This window comes from Mercenaria mercenaria, chromosome 7 (genome assembly GCF_021730395.1).
Source record: "Mercenaria mercenaria strain notata chromosome 7, MADL_Memer_1, whole genome shotgun sequence".
NCBI classification, from domain to species: domain Eukaryota; kingdom Metazoa; phylum Mollusca; class Bivalvia; order Venerida; family Veneridae; genus Mercenaria; species Mercenaria mercenaria.
The window spans coordinates 17688121-17708617 of NC_069367.1; the positions used below are offsets into that span (position 1 = coordinate 17688121).

Here is a 20497-nt window from a genome sequence, read left to right on the forward strand (position 1 = left end):
AGGACCCATTTTAAATGTCTGTAACTTACATTTTCTTGAAGAATATTGTCAGTGCTAACTAAAAATCAAAAGAAAAGTGGGGGTCATGTTTGATGCAAGAAAATTAATTTCAGTCCAACACACAAACTGCAAAATCAGCTAAAAAATTAGACCCCAAATTATACCGGTGGTGTATGATCTAAGTTTCCATGAACAATTGTGTCATGCTGTTATTGCATTATGAAAATGCTACCTACATGTCAAGCATAGATCTGTCATGTGATTTTAGCAAAAAAAAATGCAAAGAAAATAAGGAAAATAGCTCTACAGAGCAAAACAAACTGAGGACTATTTGTATCCGCCATTTCTTTTCGCGCCATTTTTCTATTTAGTGTCTGTATGCCTTAAGCGCGCTCCACGCATTAGCTACATATAGGTTTGCGCATGCGCATATGACCTGCTGTCCACATTTTTCACGGGTCCACTTATTTCACCCCCGGTACGTGCTTAAATACGGGCACCATAATTAAGTTTGTATTTAGTTTAATATCCGCATTATGCTTCATTAATCCTTAATGTGTCAGTCACACTACACCGTTAACGGACGCCAAACGTATAGAAAAATTGCGACACAAAGGCATACCCCGCTGCTGCTCGATGCTCTTGCAATCGGTGTATGGGGCGCATAAAACGCACAATGATCGCAAGATTAACGTATATATACAGGACGAACAACGTTCAATTAATGGAATTCACCGAACTAGTAACGGATTTGTATCGCGTAAAACGAAAGCGCAACGCATGAGAAACTGACAAAACGATTTTGTCAGTTATCGTCCGTTGAACATACATTACATCCGTTGCATGTCCGGTAGTAGTCCGGCCGTGAATCAGGTCCACCGGACAAGAACCGGAATGCAAACCGGACAAGAACGGATGCGAACCGGTCAGTCTCAGAATAGGGAACGCACAAGTAACGAACGAAACGCATATCAGCGCATTGCTACCGTACATCTAACGGACAACTTTGTCCGGTGGTGTACGTTCTAAATTTTGAACATGCTCAAAACCTTCGACCGGATGGAACGAACATCGCCGCCCTTACAGAAGAAAAAGGCCTGCTGCGTACTCTTGCTGTGTACATACAGCGTATATGATGTGTACATGATGTGTACTGAAATCAAGGGCTTTAAATAGTACGCAGGATATACACCGCACATACACCGATAGTACGTTTGTAGTACACTTTTGACATGCAAATGAGCTCTGCCGCGTACTACTTGCTGCGTACATGCTGTGGACTACATAGTACACAGGATGTACGCTGGAGGAATTTAGTATGCGGGAAATAGTACGCAGCATGTACGCGGCACATACACTTTTCACATGCAAATGAGCCTGCGGTGTACTACCCCTGCGGCGTACATGCTGTGTACTCCTGCGGCGTACATGCTGTGTACTCCTGTGGCGTACATGCTGTGTACTCCTGGCCCGAGTCCTGCGGCGTACATGCTGTGTACTCCTGCTGCATACGTACATGCTGTGTACTCCTGCTGCATACATGCTGTATACTCTTGTGGCGAAACTGCGGTGATAATGTAAATTCCTTACCCCACCAACTTTCGTATGCAAATGCTGAGCATTTGGACAGAAAAAAACAGAAAAAAAATAAGTGACATGCATCAATAAGTATTTACCCTTACCAAAATAATGTAGATTGATGTTATCAAATAAATTAGTATGCTTTTCTTCATCCACTTTTCAATGAAATAAATCAATTTTTGTAGCATGTGATTTGGTAAACATTTGAAGAAAAATGTGTAACTGCATCAAGGGGAAACAACTTTAATGCAACTAAATATAAGTGTTAAGATTTATTATAGATGATGTGTGCGTAGTATGTATTTATTTTGATTAAAATCCATCTGAGAACAATCTAGGACTGGAATTATATAAGCATTTATACACTTTTACGTCCGTAAAAAGTAGCGCACCAAAAAATTATGGATTGATTTTTTCCAATGGTGCGAGTGCAATTAGCCAAAAACGTTCTGAAAATATACGAGCGGCAAATCCGATAAACAACTTTTTAATTTGGTGAGGCCTTAATGAGTTAACATAATGAGCATTAAAGCCTTTATAAAACATGATAGAATGGTGTTTTGCTTAAGAGTATTCAAATAACAGAGAGAGCTATTAATTCTTCTCATTCGGGCGCTGTTGAGGCATTATCTTGGTAATTATTTCATGTATTACAAAATGTAATGCAACAAAGTTCAAATAAGGCTTTTCAATTATAGATAGATAGATAGATAGATTTATAGATAGATAGATTTATTCTTGTAAATATATACATCACATTGACACAATTATCACATACATTGAATTTAAACAGCACATAATATATTAACACAGCTTTGATATCACAGATATTATTGGTGACTAGTGCACAATTATGACATATATAAAAACACAGGATAACCTGTAAAAGCCTTACGGCTTATTTCCAATAGGGTCCTTGAGTTAGAAAGCTCCAGGTTTAATTCAAAATGAAAAGAATATATTTCTACACTGCATGCAAGGTGCAGCTCAGAAATCACTAAGATGTAAGCTTCACAAATGAACATTGCAAATAATTTGGCAAATTTTCATTGTTCAGAATACCGGAAATCTGAACTATTCTATGCTATTAAGATAAAAGTTACTCGGAAATCAAGTTCTTGCTTCCAAAAAAAAAAAAAAAATGTACAAATCCTCCCTGCATGAAGTGTACTTCAGACTTTTACCTAAAAAAAATCAAAGTATAAACACTAAAAGAAAATGAACAAGTCCCTCCCACGTATATGAAGTTTACTTCAGACTTTAACTTATAAAAAAAAAAAATAAGTATAAATGCCAAAAGAAATTGTACAAGTCTTTCCCGCGTATATGAAGTGTACTGCACAAATTTCAAAGTATCTGCAGTGTACATGCAGTGTACTATTTTCTTGTACAAGTCCCTCCTGCGTACATGCAGTGTACTCCTTAAATTTTCAGAGTCTGTGCTGCGTACTTGAAGTGTACTAGTGACCTCCTGCGTACATGCTGTGTACTCGTCGAAATAGTATGCGGCATGCGGTGTATGTAAAATGTACTCCTCTGGCGTACTACTGTGTTCGCAGCATATACACAGCAAATACGCAGCATGTACGCCACAGAGGCTTGCTTCTGTAAGGGCGGACAAGGTGCGCAGGCACCCCATGAGAAAACGGAAAAGAAACGCATGCGAACGGACACAAACGGATTGACAATTTTGTTATACGTTGGGCGTCCGTTAACGCTATACGGTGTAGTGTGACTAAGACTTATGGAGTGATATTTTGCCATTCCGGCCGGATAATAGAACTTGTCTGTTAACAGATTGGTCTGGGTAACCCTATCGTCTGCAGAATAAATAACGGACAGTGGGTGCAGATTGCAATTCATATAGATGGCAGTGATTGTTCAAGTAACACAATGGTAGCGACTAGGGTCTCGAAGTACCGGTCGTGGATGCGCAATCACGGGCAAGAAAACAGTATTTCCGATAAGGAAAATAACAACAGCGGCAAGGGAGGTAGTAATGGTGTAGTAATTTTACTGTATATTTTCAAACACACACAGCATAAATCAAACAACATTTAATAAAAAAAATGACTTGTAATATACTTTATGTTAAATGAAGCAAATAATTTCAACAAAAATAATGTTTTATTTCGACCATTATATTCAGCAAAAACCTAGATAGATGAGGCAGAAAAAGGACGTTAAAATAAATAAGATGACTTTGTCAGGAGATACTGTAAGAGAAAAAAATGATTTAAACAATAATGACAGCATATTCCATTTGTCAGTCAAAAGGAACTTATTTATCTGAACGTGTTTAATGTTTTATAATAATTTAAGATAACGCGCTTCGTGAAAGAGAGGACTGATTCTGTTATTTGAGCAATAAGATACCGCGCTTCGTGAAAGAGAGGACTGATTCTGTTATTTGAGCAATAAGATAACGCGCTTCGTGAAAGAGAGGACTGATTCTGTTATTTGAGCAATAAGATACCGCGCTTCGTGAAAGAGAGGAAAGAGAGGACTGATTCTGTTATTTGAGCAATAAGATAACGCGCTTCGTGAAAGAGAACACTGATTCTGTTATTTGAGCAATAAGATAACGCGCTTCGTGAAAGAGAGGACTGATTCTGTTATTTGAGCAATAAGATAACGCGCTTCGTGAAAGCGAGGACTGATTCTGTTATTTGAGCAATAAGATACCGCGCTTCGTGAAAGAGAACACTGATTCTGTTATTTGAGCAATAAGATAACGCGCTTCGTGAAAGAGAGGACTGATTCTGTTATTTGAGCAATAAGATAACGCGCTTCGTGAAAGAGAACACTGATTCTGTTATTTGAGCAATAAGATAACGCGCTTCGTGAAAGAGAGGACTGATTCTGTTATTTGAGCAATAAGATAACGCGCTTCGTGAAAGACAGGACTGATTCTGTTATTTGAGCAATAAGATAACGCGCTTCGTGAAAGAGAACACTGATTCTGTTATTTGAGCAATAAGATAACGTGCTTCGTGAAAGAGAGGACTGATTCTGTTATTTGAGCAATAAGATAACGCGCTTCGTGAAAGAGAGGACTGATTCTGTTATTTGAGCAATAAGATAACGCGCTTCGTGAAAGAGAGGACTGATTCTGTTATTTGAGCAATAATTTAAGATACCGCGCTTCGTGAAAGAGAGGACTGATTCTGTTATTTGAGCAATAAGATACCGCGCTTCGTGAAAGAAGGGACTGATTCTGTTATTTGAGCAATAAGATAACGCGCTTCGTGAAAGAGAGGACTGATTCTGTTATTTGAGCAATAAGATAACGCGCTTCGTGAAAGAGAGGACTGATTCTGTTATTTGAGCAATAAGATAACGCGCTTCGTGAAAGAGAGGACTGATTCTGTTATTTGAGCAATAAGATACCGCGCTTCGTGAAAGAGAGGAAAGAGAGGACTGATTCTGTTATTTGAGCAATAAGATAACGCGCTTCGTGAAAGAGAACACTGATTCTGTTATTTGAGCAATAAGATACCGCGCTTCGTGAAAGAGAGGACTGATTCTGTTATTTCAGCAATAAGATACCGCCCTTCGTGAAAGACAGGACTGATTCCGTTATTTGAGCAATAAGATACCGCGCTTCGTGAAAGACAGGACTGATTCTGTTATTTGAGCAAGAGGACTGATTCTGTAATTTGAGCAAAAAGATAATGCCCTTCATGAAAGAGAGGACTGATTCTGTTATTTGAGCAATAAGATACCGCGCTTCGTGAAAGAGAGGACTGATTCTGTTATTTCAGCAATAAGATACCGCCCTTCGTGAAAGAGAGGACTGATTCTGTTATTTGAGCAATAAGATACCGCGCTTCGTGAAAGACAGGACTGATTCTGTTATTTGAGCAAGAGGACTGATTCTGTAATTTGAGCAAAAAGATAACGCCCTTCATGAAAGAGAGGACTGATTCTGTTATTTGAGCAATAAGATACCGCGCTTCGTGGAAGAGAGGACTGATTCTGTTATTTGAGCAATAATTTAAGATAACGCGCTTCGTGAAAGAGAGGACTGATTCTGTTATTTGAGCAATAATTTAAGATAACGCGCTTCGTGAAAGAGAGGACTGATTCTGTTATTTGAGCAATAATTTAAGATAACGCGCTTCGTGAAAGAGAGGACTGGTTCTGTTATTTGAGCAATAATTTAAGATAACGTGCTTCGTGAAAGAGAGGACTGATTCTGTTATTTGAGCAATAATTTAAGATAACGTGCTTCATGAAAGAGAGGACTGATTCTGTTATTTGAGCAATGAGATAACGCCCTTCGTGAAAGAGAGGACTGATTCTGTTATTTGAGCAATAAGATACCGCGCTTCGTGAAAGAGAGGACTGATTCTGTTATTTGAGCAATAACATAACGCGCTTCGTGAAAGAGAGGACTGATTCTGTTATTTGAGCAATAAGATACCGCGCTTCGTGAAAGAGAGGACTGATTCTGTTATTTGAGCAATAAGATACCGCGCTTCGTGAAAGAGAGGACTGATTCTGTTATTTGAGCAATAAGATACCACGCTTCGTGAAAGAGAGGACTGATTCTGTTATTTGAGCAATAAGATACCGCGCTTCGTGAAAGAGAGGACTGATTCTGTTATTTCAGCAATAAGATAACGCGCTTCGTGAAAGAGAGGACTGATTCTGTTATTTGAGCAATAATTTAAGATACCGCGCTTCATGAAAGAGAGGACTGATTCTGTTATTTGAGCAATAATTTAAGATAACGTGCTTCGTGAAAGAGAGGACTGATTCTGTTATTTGAGCAATAAGATACCGCGCTTCTTGAAAGAGAGGACTGATTCTGTTATTTGAGCAATAAGATACCGCTCTTCATGAAAGAGAGGACTGATTCTGTTATTTGAGCAATAATTTAAGATAACGTGCTTCGTGAAAGAGAGGACTGATTCTGTTATTTGAGCAATAAGATACCGCGCTTCTTGAAAGAGAGGACTGATTCTGTTATTTGAGCAATAATTTAAGATACTGCCCTTTGTGAAAGACAGGACTGATTCTGTTATTTGAGCAATAAGATACTGCCCTTTGTGAAAGAGAGGACTGATTCTGTTATTTGAGCAATAATTTAAGATAACGTGCTTCGTGAAAGAGAGGACTGATTCTGTTATTTGAGCAATAAGATACCGCGCTTCTTGAAAGAGAGGACTGATTCTGTTATTTGAGCAATAATTTAAGATAACGCCCTTTGTGAAAGAGAGGACTGATTCTGTTATTTGAGCAATAAGATAACGCCCTTTGTGAAAGAGAGGACTGATTCTGTTATTTGAGCAATAAGATAACGCCCTTTGTGAAAGAGAGGACTGATTCTGTTATTTGAGCAATAAGATAACGCGCTTCGTGAAAGACAGGACTGATTCTGTTATTTGAGCAATAAGATAACGCGCTTCGTGAAAGACAGGACTGATTCTGTTATTTGAGCAATAAGATAACGCCCTTCGTGAAAGACAGGACTGATTCTGTTATTTGAGCAATAAGATAACGCCCTTCGTGAAAGACAGGACTGATTCTGTTATTTGAGCAATAAGATAACGCGCTCCGTGAAAGACAGGACTGATTCTGTTATTTGAGCAATAAGATACCGCGCTTCGTGAAAGAGAGGACTGATTCTGTTATTTGAGCAATAAGATAACGCCCTTCGTGAAAGAGAGGACTGATTCTGTTATTTGAGCAATAAGATAACGCCCTTCGTGAAAGACAGGACTGATTCTGTTATTTGAGCAATAAGATAACGCGCTTCGTGAAAGACAGGACTGATTCTGTTATTTGAGCAATAAGATAACGCCCTTCGTGAAAGAGAGGACTGATTCTGTTATTTGAGCAATAAGATAACGCGCTCCGTGAAAGACAGGAATGATTCTGTTATTTGAGCAATAAGATACCGCGCTTCGTGAAAGAGAGGACTGATTCTGTTATTTGAGCAATAAGATAACGCGCTTCGTGAAAGACAGGACTGATTCTGTTATTTGAGCAATAAGATACCGCGCTTCGTGAAAGAGAGGACTGATTCTGTTATTTGAGCAATAATTTAAGATAACGTGCTTCGTGAAAGAGAGGACTTATTCTGTTATTTGAGCAATAAGATACCGCGCTTCGTGAAAGAGAGGACTGATTCTGTTATTTGAGCAATAAGATACCGCGCTTCGTGAAAGAGAGGACTGATTCTGTTATTTGAGCAATAAGATAACGCGCTTCGTGAAAGAGAACACTGATTCTGTTATTTGAGCAATAAGATAAAGCGCTTCTTGAAAGAGAGGACTGATTCTGTTATTTGAGCAATAATTTAAGATAACGTGCTTCGTTAAAGAGAGGACTGATTCTGTTATTTGAGCAATAAGATACCGCGCTTCGTGAAAGAGAGGACTGATTCTGTTATTTGAGCAATAAGATACCGCGCTTCGTGAAAGAGAGGACTGATTCTGTTATTTGAGCAATAAGATAATGCGCTTCTTGAAAGAGAGGACTGATTCTGTTATTTGAGCAATAATTTAAGATAACGTGCTTCGTTAAAGAGAGGACTGATTCTGTTATTTGAGCAATAAGATACCGCGCTTCGTGAAAGAGAGGACTGATTCTGTTATTTCAGCAATAAGATAATGCGCTTCTTGAAAGAGAGGACTGATTCTGTTATTTGTGCAATAATTTAAGATAACGTGCTTCGTTAAAGAGAGGACTGATTCTGTTATTTGAACAATAAGATACTGCGCTTCTGAAAGAGAGGACTGATTCTGTTATTTGAGCAATAATTTAAGATAACGTGCTTCGTGAAAGAGAGGACTGATTCTGTTATTTGAGCAATAAGATACCGCCCTTCGTGAAAGAGAGGACTGATTCTGTTATTTGAGCAATAAGATAACGCCCTTTGTGAAAGAGAACACTGATTCTGTTATTTGAGCAATAAGATAACGTGCTTCGTGAAAGAGAGGACTGATTCTGTTATTTGAGCAATAAGATACCGCGCTTCGTGAAAGAGAGGACTGATTCTGTTATTTGAGCAGTAAGATACCGCGCTTCGTGAAAGAGAGGACTGATTCTGTTATTTGAGCAGTAAGATACCGCGCTTCGTGAAAGAGAGGACTGATTCTGTTATTTGAGCAATAAGATACCGCCCTTCGTGAAAGAGAGGACTGATTCTGTTATTTGAGCAATAAGATAACGCGCTTCGTGAAAGAGAGGACTGATTCTGTTATTTGAGCAATAATTTAAGATAACGTGCTTCGTGAAAGAGAGGACTGATTCTGTTATTTGAGCAAAAAGATACCGCGCTTCGTGAAAGAGAGGACTGATTCTGTTATTTGAGCAATAATTTAAGATAACGTGCTTCGTGAAAGAGAGGACTGATTCTGTTATTTGAGCAATAAGATACCGCGCTTCGTGAAAGAGAGGACTGATTCTGTTATTTGAGCAGTAAGATACCGCGCTTCGTGAAAGAGAGGACTGATTCTGTTATTTGAGCAGTAAGATACCGCGCTTCGTGAAAGAGAGGACTGATTCTGTTATTTGAGCAGTAAGATACCGCGCTTCGTGAAAGAGAGGACTGATTCTGTTATTTGAGCAATAAGATACCGCCCTTCGTGAAAGAGAGGACTGATTCTGTTATTTGAGCAATAAGATAACGCGCTTCGTGAAAGAGAGGACTGATTCTGTTATTTGAGCAATAATTTAAGATAACGTGCTTCGTGAAAGAGAGGACTGATTCTGTTATTTGAGCAAAAAGATACCGCGCTTCGTGAAAGAGAGGACTGATTCTGTTATTTGAGCAATAATTTAAGATAACGTGCTTCGTGAAAGGGAGGACTGATTCTGTTATTTGAGCAATAAGATACCGCGCTTCGTGAAAGAGAGGACTGATTCTGTTATTTGAGCAATAAGATACCGCGCTTCGTGAAAGAGAGGACTGATTCTGTTATTTGAGCAATAAGATACCGCGCTTTGTGAAAGAGAGAACTGATTCTGTTATTTGAGCAATAAGATACCGCGCTTCGTGAAAGAGAGGACTGATTCTGTTATTTGAGCAATAATTTAAGATACCGCGCTTCGTGAAAGAGAGGACTGATTCTGTTATTTGAGCAAAAAGATACCGCGCTTCGTGAAAGAGAGGACTGATTCTGTTATTTGAGCAATAATTTAAGATAACGTGCTTCGTGAAAGAGAGGACTGATTCTGTTATTTGAGCAATAAGATACCGCGCTTCGTGAAAGAGAGGACTGATTCTGTTATTTGAGCAATAAGATACCGCGCTTCGTGAAAGAGAGGACTGATTCTGTTATTTGAGCAATAATTTAAGATAACGTGCTTCGTGAAAGAGAGGACTGATTCTGTTATTTGAGCAAAAAGATACCGCGCTTCGTGAAAGAGAGGACTGATTCTGTTATTTGAGCAATAATTTAAGATACCGCGCTTCGTGAAAGAGAGGACTGATTCTGTTATTTGAGCAATAAGATAACGCGCTTCGTGAAAGAGAGGACTGATTCTGTTATTTGAGCAATAAGATAACGCCCTTCGTGAAAGAGAGGACTGATTCTGTTATTTGAGCAATAAGATACCGCGCTTCGTGAAAGAGAGGACTGATTCTGTTATTTGAGCAATAATTTAAGATAACGTGCTTCGTGAAAGAGAGGACTGATTCTGTTATTTGAGCAATAAGATACCGCGCTTCGTGAAAGAGAGGACTGATTCTGTTATTTGAGCAATAAGATAACGCGCTTCGTGAAAGAGAGGACTGATTCTGTTATTTGAGCAATAAGATAACGCGCTTCGTGAAAGAGAGGACTGATTCTGTTATTTGAGCAATAAGATACCGCGCTTCGTGAAAGAGAGGACTGATTCTGTTATTTGAGCAATAAGATACCACGCTTCGTGAAAGAGAGGACTGATTCTGTTATTTGAGCAATAATTTAAGATAACGTGCTTCGTGAAAGAGAGGACTGATTCTGTTATTTGAGCAATAAGATAACGCGCTTCGTGAAGAGAGGACTGATTCTGTTATTTGAGCAATAAGATACCGCGCTTCGTGAAAGAGAGGACTGATTCTGTTATTTGAGCAATAAGATAACGCCCTTCGTGAAAGAGAGGACTGATTCTGTTATTTGAGCAATAAGATAACGCCCTTCGTGAAAGACAGGACTGATTCTGTTATTTGAGCAATAAGATAACGCGCTTCGTGAAAGACAGGACTGATTCTGTTATTTGAGCAATAAGATAACGCCCTTCGTGAAAGAGAGGACTGATTCTGTTATTTGAGCAATAAGATAACGCGCTCCGTGAAAGACAGGAATGATTCTGTTATTTGAGCAATAAGATACCGCGCTTCGTGAAAGAGAGGACTGATTCTGTTATTTGAGCAATAAGATAACGCGCTTCGTGAAAGACAGGACTGATTCTGTTATTTGAGCAATAAGATACCGCGCTTCGTGAAAGAGAGGACTGATTCTGTTATTTGAGCAATAATTTAAGATAACGTGCTTCGTGAAAGAGAGGACTTATTCTGTTATTTGAGCAATAAGATACCGCGCTTCGTGAAAGAGAGGACTGATTCTGTTATTTGAGCAATAATACCGCGCTTCGTGAAAGAGAGGACTGATTCTGTTATTTGAGCAATAAGATAACGCGCTTCGTGAAAGAGAACACTGATTTCGTTATTTGAGCAATAAGATAAAGCGCTTCTTGAAAGAGAGGACTGATTCTGTTATTTGAGCAATAATTTAAGATAACGTGCTTCGTTAAAGAGAGGACTGATTCTGTTATTTGAGCAATAAGATACCGCGCTTCGTGAAAGAGAGGACTGATTCTGTTATTTGAGCAATAAGATACCGCGCTTCGTGAAAGAGAGGACTGATTCTGTTATTTGAGCAATAAGATAATGCGCTTCTTGAAAGAGAGGACTGATTCTGTTATTTGAGCAATAATTTAAGATAACGTGCTTCGTTAAAGAGAGGACTGATTCTGTTATTTGAGCAATAAGATACCGCGCTTCGTGAAAGAGAGGACTGATTCTGTTATTTCAGCAATAAGATAATGCGCTTCTTGAAAGAGAGGACTGATTCTGTTATTTGTGCAATAATTTAAGATAACGTGCTTCGTTAAAGAGAGGACTGATTCTGTTATTTGAACAATAAGATACTGCGCTTCTTGAAAGAGAGGACTGATTCTGTTATTTGAGCAATAATTTAAGATAACGTGCTTCGTGAAAGAGAGGACTGATTCTGTTATTTGAGCAATAAGATACCGCCCTTCGTGAAAGAGAGGACTGATTCTGTTATTTGAGCAATAAGATAACGCCCTTTGTGAAAGAAACACTGATTCTGTTATTTGAGCAATAAGATAACGTGCTTCGTGAAAGAGAGGACTGATTCTGTTATTTGAGCAATAAGATACCGCGCTTCGTGAAAGAGAGGACTGATTCTGTTATTTGAGCAGTAAGATACCGCGCTTCGTGAAAGAGAGGACTGATTCTGTTATTTGAGCAGTAAGATACCGCGCTTCGTGAAAGAGAGGACTGATTCTGTTATTTGAGCAATAAGATACCGCCCTTCGTGAAAGAGAGGACTGATTCTGTTATTTGAGCAATAAGATAACGCGCTTCGTGAAAGAGAGGACTGATTCTGTTATTTGAGCAATAATTTAAGATAACGTGCTTCGTGAAAGAGAGGACTGATTCTGTTATTTGAGCAAAAAGATAACCGCGCTTCGTGAAAGAGAGGACTGATTCTGTTATTTGAGCAATAATTTAAGATAACGTGCTTCGTGAAAGAGAGACTGATTCTGTTATTTGAGCAATAAGATACCGCGCTTCGTGAAAGAGAGGACTGATTCTGTTATTTGAGCAGTAAGATACCGCGCTTCGTGAAAGAGAGGACTGATTCTGTTATTTGAGCAGTAAGATACCGCGCTTCGTGAAAGAGAGGACTGATCTGTTATTTGAGCAATAAGATACCGCCCTTCGTGAAAGAGAGGACTGATTCTGTTATTTGAGCAATAAGATAACGCGCTTCGTGAAAGAGAGGACTGATTCTGTTATTTGAGCAATAATTTAAGATAACGTGCTTCGTGAAAGAGAGGACTGATCTGTTATTTGAGCAAAAAGATACCGCGCTTCGTGAAAGAGAGGACTGATTCTGTTATTTGAGCAATAATTTAAGATAACGTGCTTCGTGAAAGGGAGGACTGATTCTGTTATTTGAGCAATAAGATACGCGCTTCGTGAAAGAGAGGACTGATTCTGTTATTTGAGCAATAAGATACCGCGCTTCGTGAAAGAGAGGACTGATTCTGTTATTTGAGCAATAAGATACCGCGCTTTGTGAAAGAGAGAACTGATTCTGTTATTTGAGCAATAAGATACCGCGCTTCGTGAAAGAGAGGACTGATTCTGTTATTTGAGCAATAATTTAAGATACCGCGCTTCGTGAAAGAGAGGACTGATTCTGTTATTTGAGCAAAAAGATACCGCGCTTCGTGAAAGAGAGGACTGATTCTGTTATTTGAGCAATAATTTAAGATAACGTGCTTCGTGAAAGAGAGGACTGATTCTGTTATTTGAGCAAAAAGATACCGCGCTTCGTGAAAGAGAGGACTGATTCTGTTATTTGAGCAAAAAGATACCGCGCTTCGTGAAAGAGAGGACTGATTCTGTTATTTGAGCAATAATTTAAGATAACGTGCTTCGTGAAAGAGAGGACTGATTCTGTTATTTGAGCAAAAAGATACCGCGCTTCGTGAAAGAGAGGACTGATTCTGTTATTTGAGCAATAATTTAAGATACCGCGCTTCGTGAAAGAGAGGACTGATTCTGTTATTTGAGCAATAAGATAACGCGCTTCGTGAAAGAGAGGACTGATTCTGTTATTTGAGCAATAAGATAACGCCCTTCGTGAAAGAGAGGACTGATTCTGTTATTTGAGCAATAAGATACCGCGCTTCGTGAAAGAGAGGACTGATTCTGTTATTTGAGCAATAATTTAAGATAACGCGCTTCGTGAAAGAGAGGACTGATTCTGTTATTTGAGCAATAAGATACCGCGCTTCGTGAAAGAGAGGACTGATTCTGTTATTTGAGCAATAAGATAACGCGCTTCGTGAAAGAGAGGACTGATTCTGTTATTTGAGCAATAAGATAACGCGCTTCGTGAAAGAGAGGACTGATTCTGTTATTTGAGCAATAAGATACCGCGCTTCGTGAAAGAGAGGACTGATTCTGTTATTTGAGCAATAAGATACCACGCTTCGTGAAAGAGAGGACTGATTCTGTTATTTGAGCAATAATTTAAGATAACGTGCTTCGTGAAAGAGAGGACTGATTCTGTTATTTGAGCAATAAGATAACGCGCTTCGTGAAAGAGAGGACTGATTCTGTTATTTGAGCAATAAGATACCGCGCTTCGTGAAAGAGAGGACTGATTCTGTTATTTGAGCAATAAGATAACGCGCTTCGTGAAAGAGAGGACTGATTCTGTTATTTGAGCAATAAGATAACGCGCTTCGTGAAAGAGAGGACTGATTCTGTTATTTGAGCAATAAGATAACGCGCTTCGTGAAAGAGAGGACTGATTCTGTTATTTGAGTAATAAGATAACGCGCTTCGTGAAAGAGAGGACTGATTCTGTTATTTGAGCAATAATTTAAGATAACGTGCTTCGTGAAAGAGAGGACTGATTCTGTTATTTGAGCAATAAGATACCGCGCTTTGTGAAAGAGAGGACTGATTCTGTTATTTGAGCAATAAGATACCGCCCTTCGTGAAAGAGAGGACTGATTCTGTCATTTGAGCAATACTTATCTCGTAACAGAAGAAAAGATGTTTTAGTTGTATTTTTTTTTAAGAAAACCAGACTGAAGGTAGTAATGGGGTCACTGATACTGGTGACAGTGCAGAACCCGGAAACAGTGGAACGGAAAGCACGGGTAAAAATATATGTATTGTATATGATAACTGTCTTTGTCTCATCATGCATAACTGATTATTATTTAATATATTTTCATCGTTTAACCTGAAACGTTTGAGGAAGCTAATTTATGAATTTATCCAATATAAACTACATATACTACAAACTAGAATACTGTGTGAATTTTGTTTATTGTAACAGAACCAACGCAAAGGACTTGCAACGTAAGTGAATTTAGATGTTCGGACGGAACCTGTATTCCAAGAAATGCGGTCTGTGATGGTAAAAACGATTGTCTCTGTGGGTTAGACGACGAAAGTTCATGTGGTAAGCTACAGTTTTAAATTCTCGTAAATATTATTACCAGCAGTTATTTTTGTAAAATTAAATAGTCTTAATCCTGCTAGTAAAATGTCTTTTAATTTTGTGTTATCTCCCACGACGTTTTTCTTTTTTATTAGGTGTTGGCGCGAGGCCATATCAGTACAGTGACTTTTCCAGCTTTTAATGGAGGATGAAGGCCACAGGTGCCCCTCCATGCATTGTTTAAAATATGGGCGGGCACCTGGGTAGAACCACCGACCTTCCGTAAGCCAGCTGAATGGATTTTTCCACATTAATTCTACTTTGCAAGCATAGATGAGATGCAAGTGACAAAGTCACCGACCTTAACCACTCGGCGATGGAAGGCCCCTGACTTTTTTTCTATACAGCCCATACCTAAGAGCAAAACATTTTTCTAGCGCTTTTTATCAGGTCTTAAACAATGGTATATTCGGGTCATTCTGATGTGTTACGTATGTAACTATGCTGTTTAATGTCAAAACCTCTACAAGTGTGATGATGACAAAATATTTATGAAGAACAGTCTCTTACGTTTCTTATCCGAACGTTTGAAAAAGTTCTTCACAAATGTAAGATTTACAATGCTTTTAAGTCACCAAGTTGCGTTTTGAGACATGACTTGTATATTCATGCCATTTATGTGACAAATTACGATTATCACTTACTTGACAGCATACATTTCAATTTTTAGAGACTGTTTAAAAAAATATTTTACTGAAAAATAACTCAACTGAGTATTTTTGTGTCATCATGGACCTTCTCATGGTACATGGAAATTTTGGAATTTCAGAAAGAAATACATCTATTTCTAAAATATTGTAGAATTTGTTTTGTCTTGGATAACTAAATTACAGATTACAATTACAAATTCTTTTTTTCGTATGAAAACAAGAAGAATGGTTTTCCAGTCTAATAAACTATTCATGCAATAATTATATCATCAAATTACCGGTATATTTTACCTTTCTTAAGGTTGCACCTTGGCTGGTACAGAATTTGTTACTGGCTTTTTAAACAACGTTGGACCAGAAGTATCCATTTTGTATGTATCAGCACCGGAGGTGACGAGTGTAACGGTATCAATACCGTTATTATCTTATGAAGAAACAAAGTTGGTACAAGGGGCAGAAAAATGGAGCATCGAAGATACTACACTCATAATAGCAGAGAGAACTGCAAACAAAGGTGTGCATATCACCTCTGACAAACCAATCACAGTAGTTGCTGCTAACAGCAGAGAATTCTCTTATTCGACTATAGATGGAACGATTGTTTACCCGGTGAGTTGTTTATCCACTGATTATCTGGTGGAAGTACAGAGTCACCGATTCCACAAAACGAGTCAGTATACAATAATTGGCACGCAGAGTACCGCAACAGATGTCACTATAGTCAACAAAAAAGGAAAGGTTTTCAACGTCCAGTTAGGCTTCTTGGATACTTATTTTGTACAGGAAAAGGATCTTAGAGGAACATCTATAACTGCTACAAACAACATAGTCGTGATATCCGGCTCGGAATGTGGATACGTTCCGTCGACCATGACCGCCTCCTGCGATCACCTTGTCAATCAAATTCCACCACGGTCAACATTCGGTAACGTTTATATTGTATCCCAACAGAAACCAAGAACTGGCTTTTCATTCCGAGTTAAGGTTACTGAAGATAATACTACGGTAGTACTGCGACAGATGAATGGCGATCTTGTCGAAAAGACAACACTAGATATTGCAACAGAGTATGTCAAGACATATCTTGATTCACAGCCATTATCTATCAAAGCGAATAAGGGAGTGATGGTTACACAGTATGCTCTTGATGCTCAAATTGACGGTGTCGGACAAGGTGATCCTTCAATGATCGTCCTACCAGCTCTAAATGCCTTTGATACATTTTACGAGTTTGTCATCCCCGATCATTTTCTGCGTATTGGCCTGACAATCTATATCAGTGCATGCCATGATGCATCGGGGCTCCTTCTCAATGGAAAAGAAGTTTCGACTTGCGGGATGTCGTTGGTCTCCATTCCCGGATATGGTGATTATAACGTCATCACCATGGACTTGGATTCTAAATGGGAAACTTACAGCCAGGCGATGCTGTCGCACACCCAGAGAGATGTGCCTTTTGGGGCGATAATGTACGGCACTCGTGTGGAAGGTGCCTTTGCCTGGCGTATTGGTGGAAAGCTCTAATTCTTTCATTCACTTATTACTGATAGTCACTATTTCCATAAATATTATCTTGCTGATAAAGTGGACATGGGGAACATTTTTTTTCTTCGGGGAGAGAGCTATTTCAACAATTCAAAGATGATCGAAAATATGAATAACTTTTTTACAAGAATACCTGATTTAATTTTTATTTTCAAAAAAGTTTAGGAGATGTAGTGTTATTTTTATCAAAACTGTACTGTATGGAAATAAAGTCGAATAAATATTTTCAGTAAAATATATGTATCCATAGTAAATATTGAAAAGAAACCACTGTACCGCATCCAACCGGATCGGAGCGGTTTTGATGATATTGGTTTTTCATTCATTTAGAAATTTTTGTCAAAGACCTTGCGGAATACCCGTTGCTATTTGTTTTCCAGCAAACTCTAAGCACTTTTCTCAATCATTTCGGAAAACCATGCGAAAATAGCAGGAAAACAATGCCGTTAACAGAAAATTACGTTCTCTAATAAACATACCGTCACCTCAACGCAAGAAGTGGATAACTGTATTGACTTATTCACTTTTTGCGCTAAGGTGACGATATATTATAAGCAATTCCATGATATCACTGATACATTCATGTTACATAATTGAGCAAGCTTCAGTGAATGTGTATTTGTATATAAATCAAAACACGAGTTATTTGCTCAAAAAATTTATCCAGTGGAAAAAGTGTTACTCTGCAATGGAGACCCCTATTTTAAGCCCTGAATAACTTCGTTCCAATGTTCCGGATCTGTGCATCAAATACTATAATAGATTTCGTGGCTTCAACCAGGGCCAGTCACGCATTAATGTAGAATTAGGAAGTCTCAATAATAAGTTACAGAAGTAAATGTGACACTTTTTGTTTTTCACTTGAATTGTGTCCTTACTATTTCTCTGTGTTTTTCTTTAAAGGCATTGATTACATGCGGTTTTTTGTTTGTTTGTTTGCTAATCAGGTTTTCTTTTTCATACGTATTTACGCGAGCACTGAGCGTGTTTACGTTTTGTGTCCGTGTAAGAGGCTTAACTTTAGTTTACGAAGTTAGAGCTAATAGTAATGGTAATTTTGCCACTGTGTCACATTGTTTTCCTTTCTTTGGCCCTTGTCGATTTGTTTTACTCCGGCTATACATTTTGTGTACAGGCCAGTCATTACACACGCATGCAGACACTGTTGTAGGGTTTCTGGACAGGATGCGCTCTTCGAACGTGGCTATTCGTATTTGATTTTAGCCCTTGTTTTCGTCACGGGAAGTAAGTTTTTTTTTTTATAATGACCTTTGATTTATAAACGGGATGTGGAAATAAGTCGCAGTAACAGCAGAGAATTTTCTATCTAAAGAAAAGTCTGCAGGCTCATGAACCATCACAAAATCATGTCAACATTGCAAGAGGCCGAAATGAGCCTACGTAGCTCAACTTTCACCTTGACCATCTGACCTTGCTTCTAACTTGATTTGGTGAAAATCCTATAAAAGGGACCAAGCAGAACCATTACAATGATACAACAGATCATGCTTGATAAAGATCGGTCAAGTGGTTCATGAGAAGAAGTTGTTCACAGGTATTTATATTTTAAGCTCTTTTGTTTTGCTTTTTGTTGGGTTTAATGTAACACAGACACAATTATAGGTCATATAACGATTTTCAGCTTTTGACGGTGGAGGAAGACCTTAGCTGCCCCTCCGTGTATTGTTTCATCATGGGCGGCCACCTGGGTAGAATCACCGACCTTTGGTAGCCAGCTGGATGGTTTCTTCACATAAAGAATAACCTACCGACCTTGTGATTGGATTAATTATAATTAAACGATTATCTGATGGATCTTTGAGCTCAGTTAAACATGTAATATGATAGACAGACAGATACTTTATTCTACGACCCCGGGCAAATGTAATGCTGAATTCAGCAGCTCTGAGCTATATTACTATATATCTCATACTTACAACTATATTACATGTTTAACTGAGCTCATTAAAGATCCATCAGATAATCGTTATTGAGGACTGTCCTATTTCCCTGGTCAGAGTTATATATGCATTGACCCATGTTTTTGTCCCCAGTGGCTTGGGACTATTTATTATGCCATATTAAAGTGACCCACACATGTCAGACCCCTTTGAGACCAAGTACCTCCAAATGAACAAACATGGTTAAGGACCTTATAACGATGCTCCAGACAAGGTTTGACCCATCAAGCAGTTCATGAAAAGAGTAATTTCAAGGCATTTCTATTTTTAATTGAAGCAGCCCCTAAAAGGGACCAAGTGATATAGAAATTGAGCTATATTACTATATATCTCATACTTACAACTATATTACATGTTTAACTGAGCTCATTAAAGATCCATCAGATAATCGTTATTGAGGACTGTCCTATTTCCCTGGTCACAGTTATAAATGCATTGACCCATGTTTTTGTCCCCAGTGGCTTGGGACTATTTATTATGCCATATTAAAGTGACCCACACATGTCAGACCCCTTTGAGACCAAGTACCCCCAAATGAACAAACATGGTTAAGGACCTTATAACGATGCTCCAGACAAGGTTTGACCCATCAAGCAGTTCATGAAAAGAGTAATTTCAAGGCATTTCTATTTTTAATTGAAGCAGCCCCTAAAAGGGACCAAGTGATATAGAAATTAAGCAAATTTCGGAGAGGACCTAATCATGATGCTAGAGACCAAGTTTGATGGAGATCCATTGAGGGGTTCATAAGTAGATTACTTAAAAACTACTTTTATTTTTAGAGGTAGCGGCCCCTACAAGGGGCCAACTGTCCCCATTTGAACAATCGAGGGAGGACTTTAAAATGATAATACAAACCATGTTTGATGAAGATCAGTCCAGCAGTTCATGAGAGGCAGTTGTTTAAAGGTATATATTTCTAATTATAGCCCTAGTGGGCCCTAAAGGGGCTAAGTGCCCCCATTTGTATAAAATTGGGAGAGGACCTTATAAAACAAGAGCTGTCACAGGAGACAGCACGCTCGACTATTTCGATGCTGGATAGTGAATCTGGGCACATTTGAGGAAACTGGAGCTGTCACTGGAGTGTTTAATGACTGCAATGGTGGATGAAGATATTGCACAATAGCTCGAGTCTGTGACAAAAATATTAAGTAATAAGAGAGGTAAAGATAAAGTGTATCAAAACACTATATAAGTATAATTCTAAGCACAAAGGGGGCATAATTCATAAAATATTGGTGCAAGAGTTATGCACCTTGTGTCATATGATGTGGATGATGATATGGAACAACTACTTCAAGTTTCAATCAAATGCATTTCGTAATAACTGAGATATAGTGAAAATGCATCAAAATTAACCTTAAATTCTAAGTAAAAGGGTGCATAATTCATGAAAAATTGGTGCCAGAGTTATGCACCTTGTGTCATATGATGTGGGTGATAAGGTGGAACAACTATTTTAAGTTTGAATCAAATCCATTTA

General features: G+C 38.5%; 1 protein-coding gene across 1 annotated transcript in view; it reads left to right on the forward strand.

Annotated features, from left to right (window-relative positions):
* LOC123554819 (uncharacterized) overlaps positions 1-17251 on the forward strand; it is a 64372-nt gene extending 47121 nt beyond the window's left edge. Inside the window, exons 5-8 of the mRNA XM_045345169.2 lie at positions 3379-3574; positions 14428-14508; positions 14691-14816; positions 15807-17251. Of these exons, the coding sequence (XP_045201104.2) occupies positions 3379-3574; positions 14428-14508; positions 14691-14816; positions 15807-17029 (1626 nt within the window). The 3' untranslated portion in view covers positions 17030-17251. The remainder of the gene's footprint in view (positions 1-3378; positions 3575-14427; positions 14509-14690; positions 14817-15806) is intronic.
* The last annotated feature ends 3246 nt before the right edge of the window (positions 17252-20497 follow it).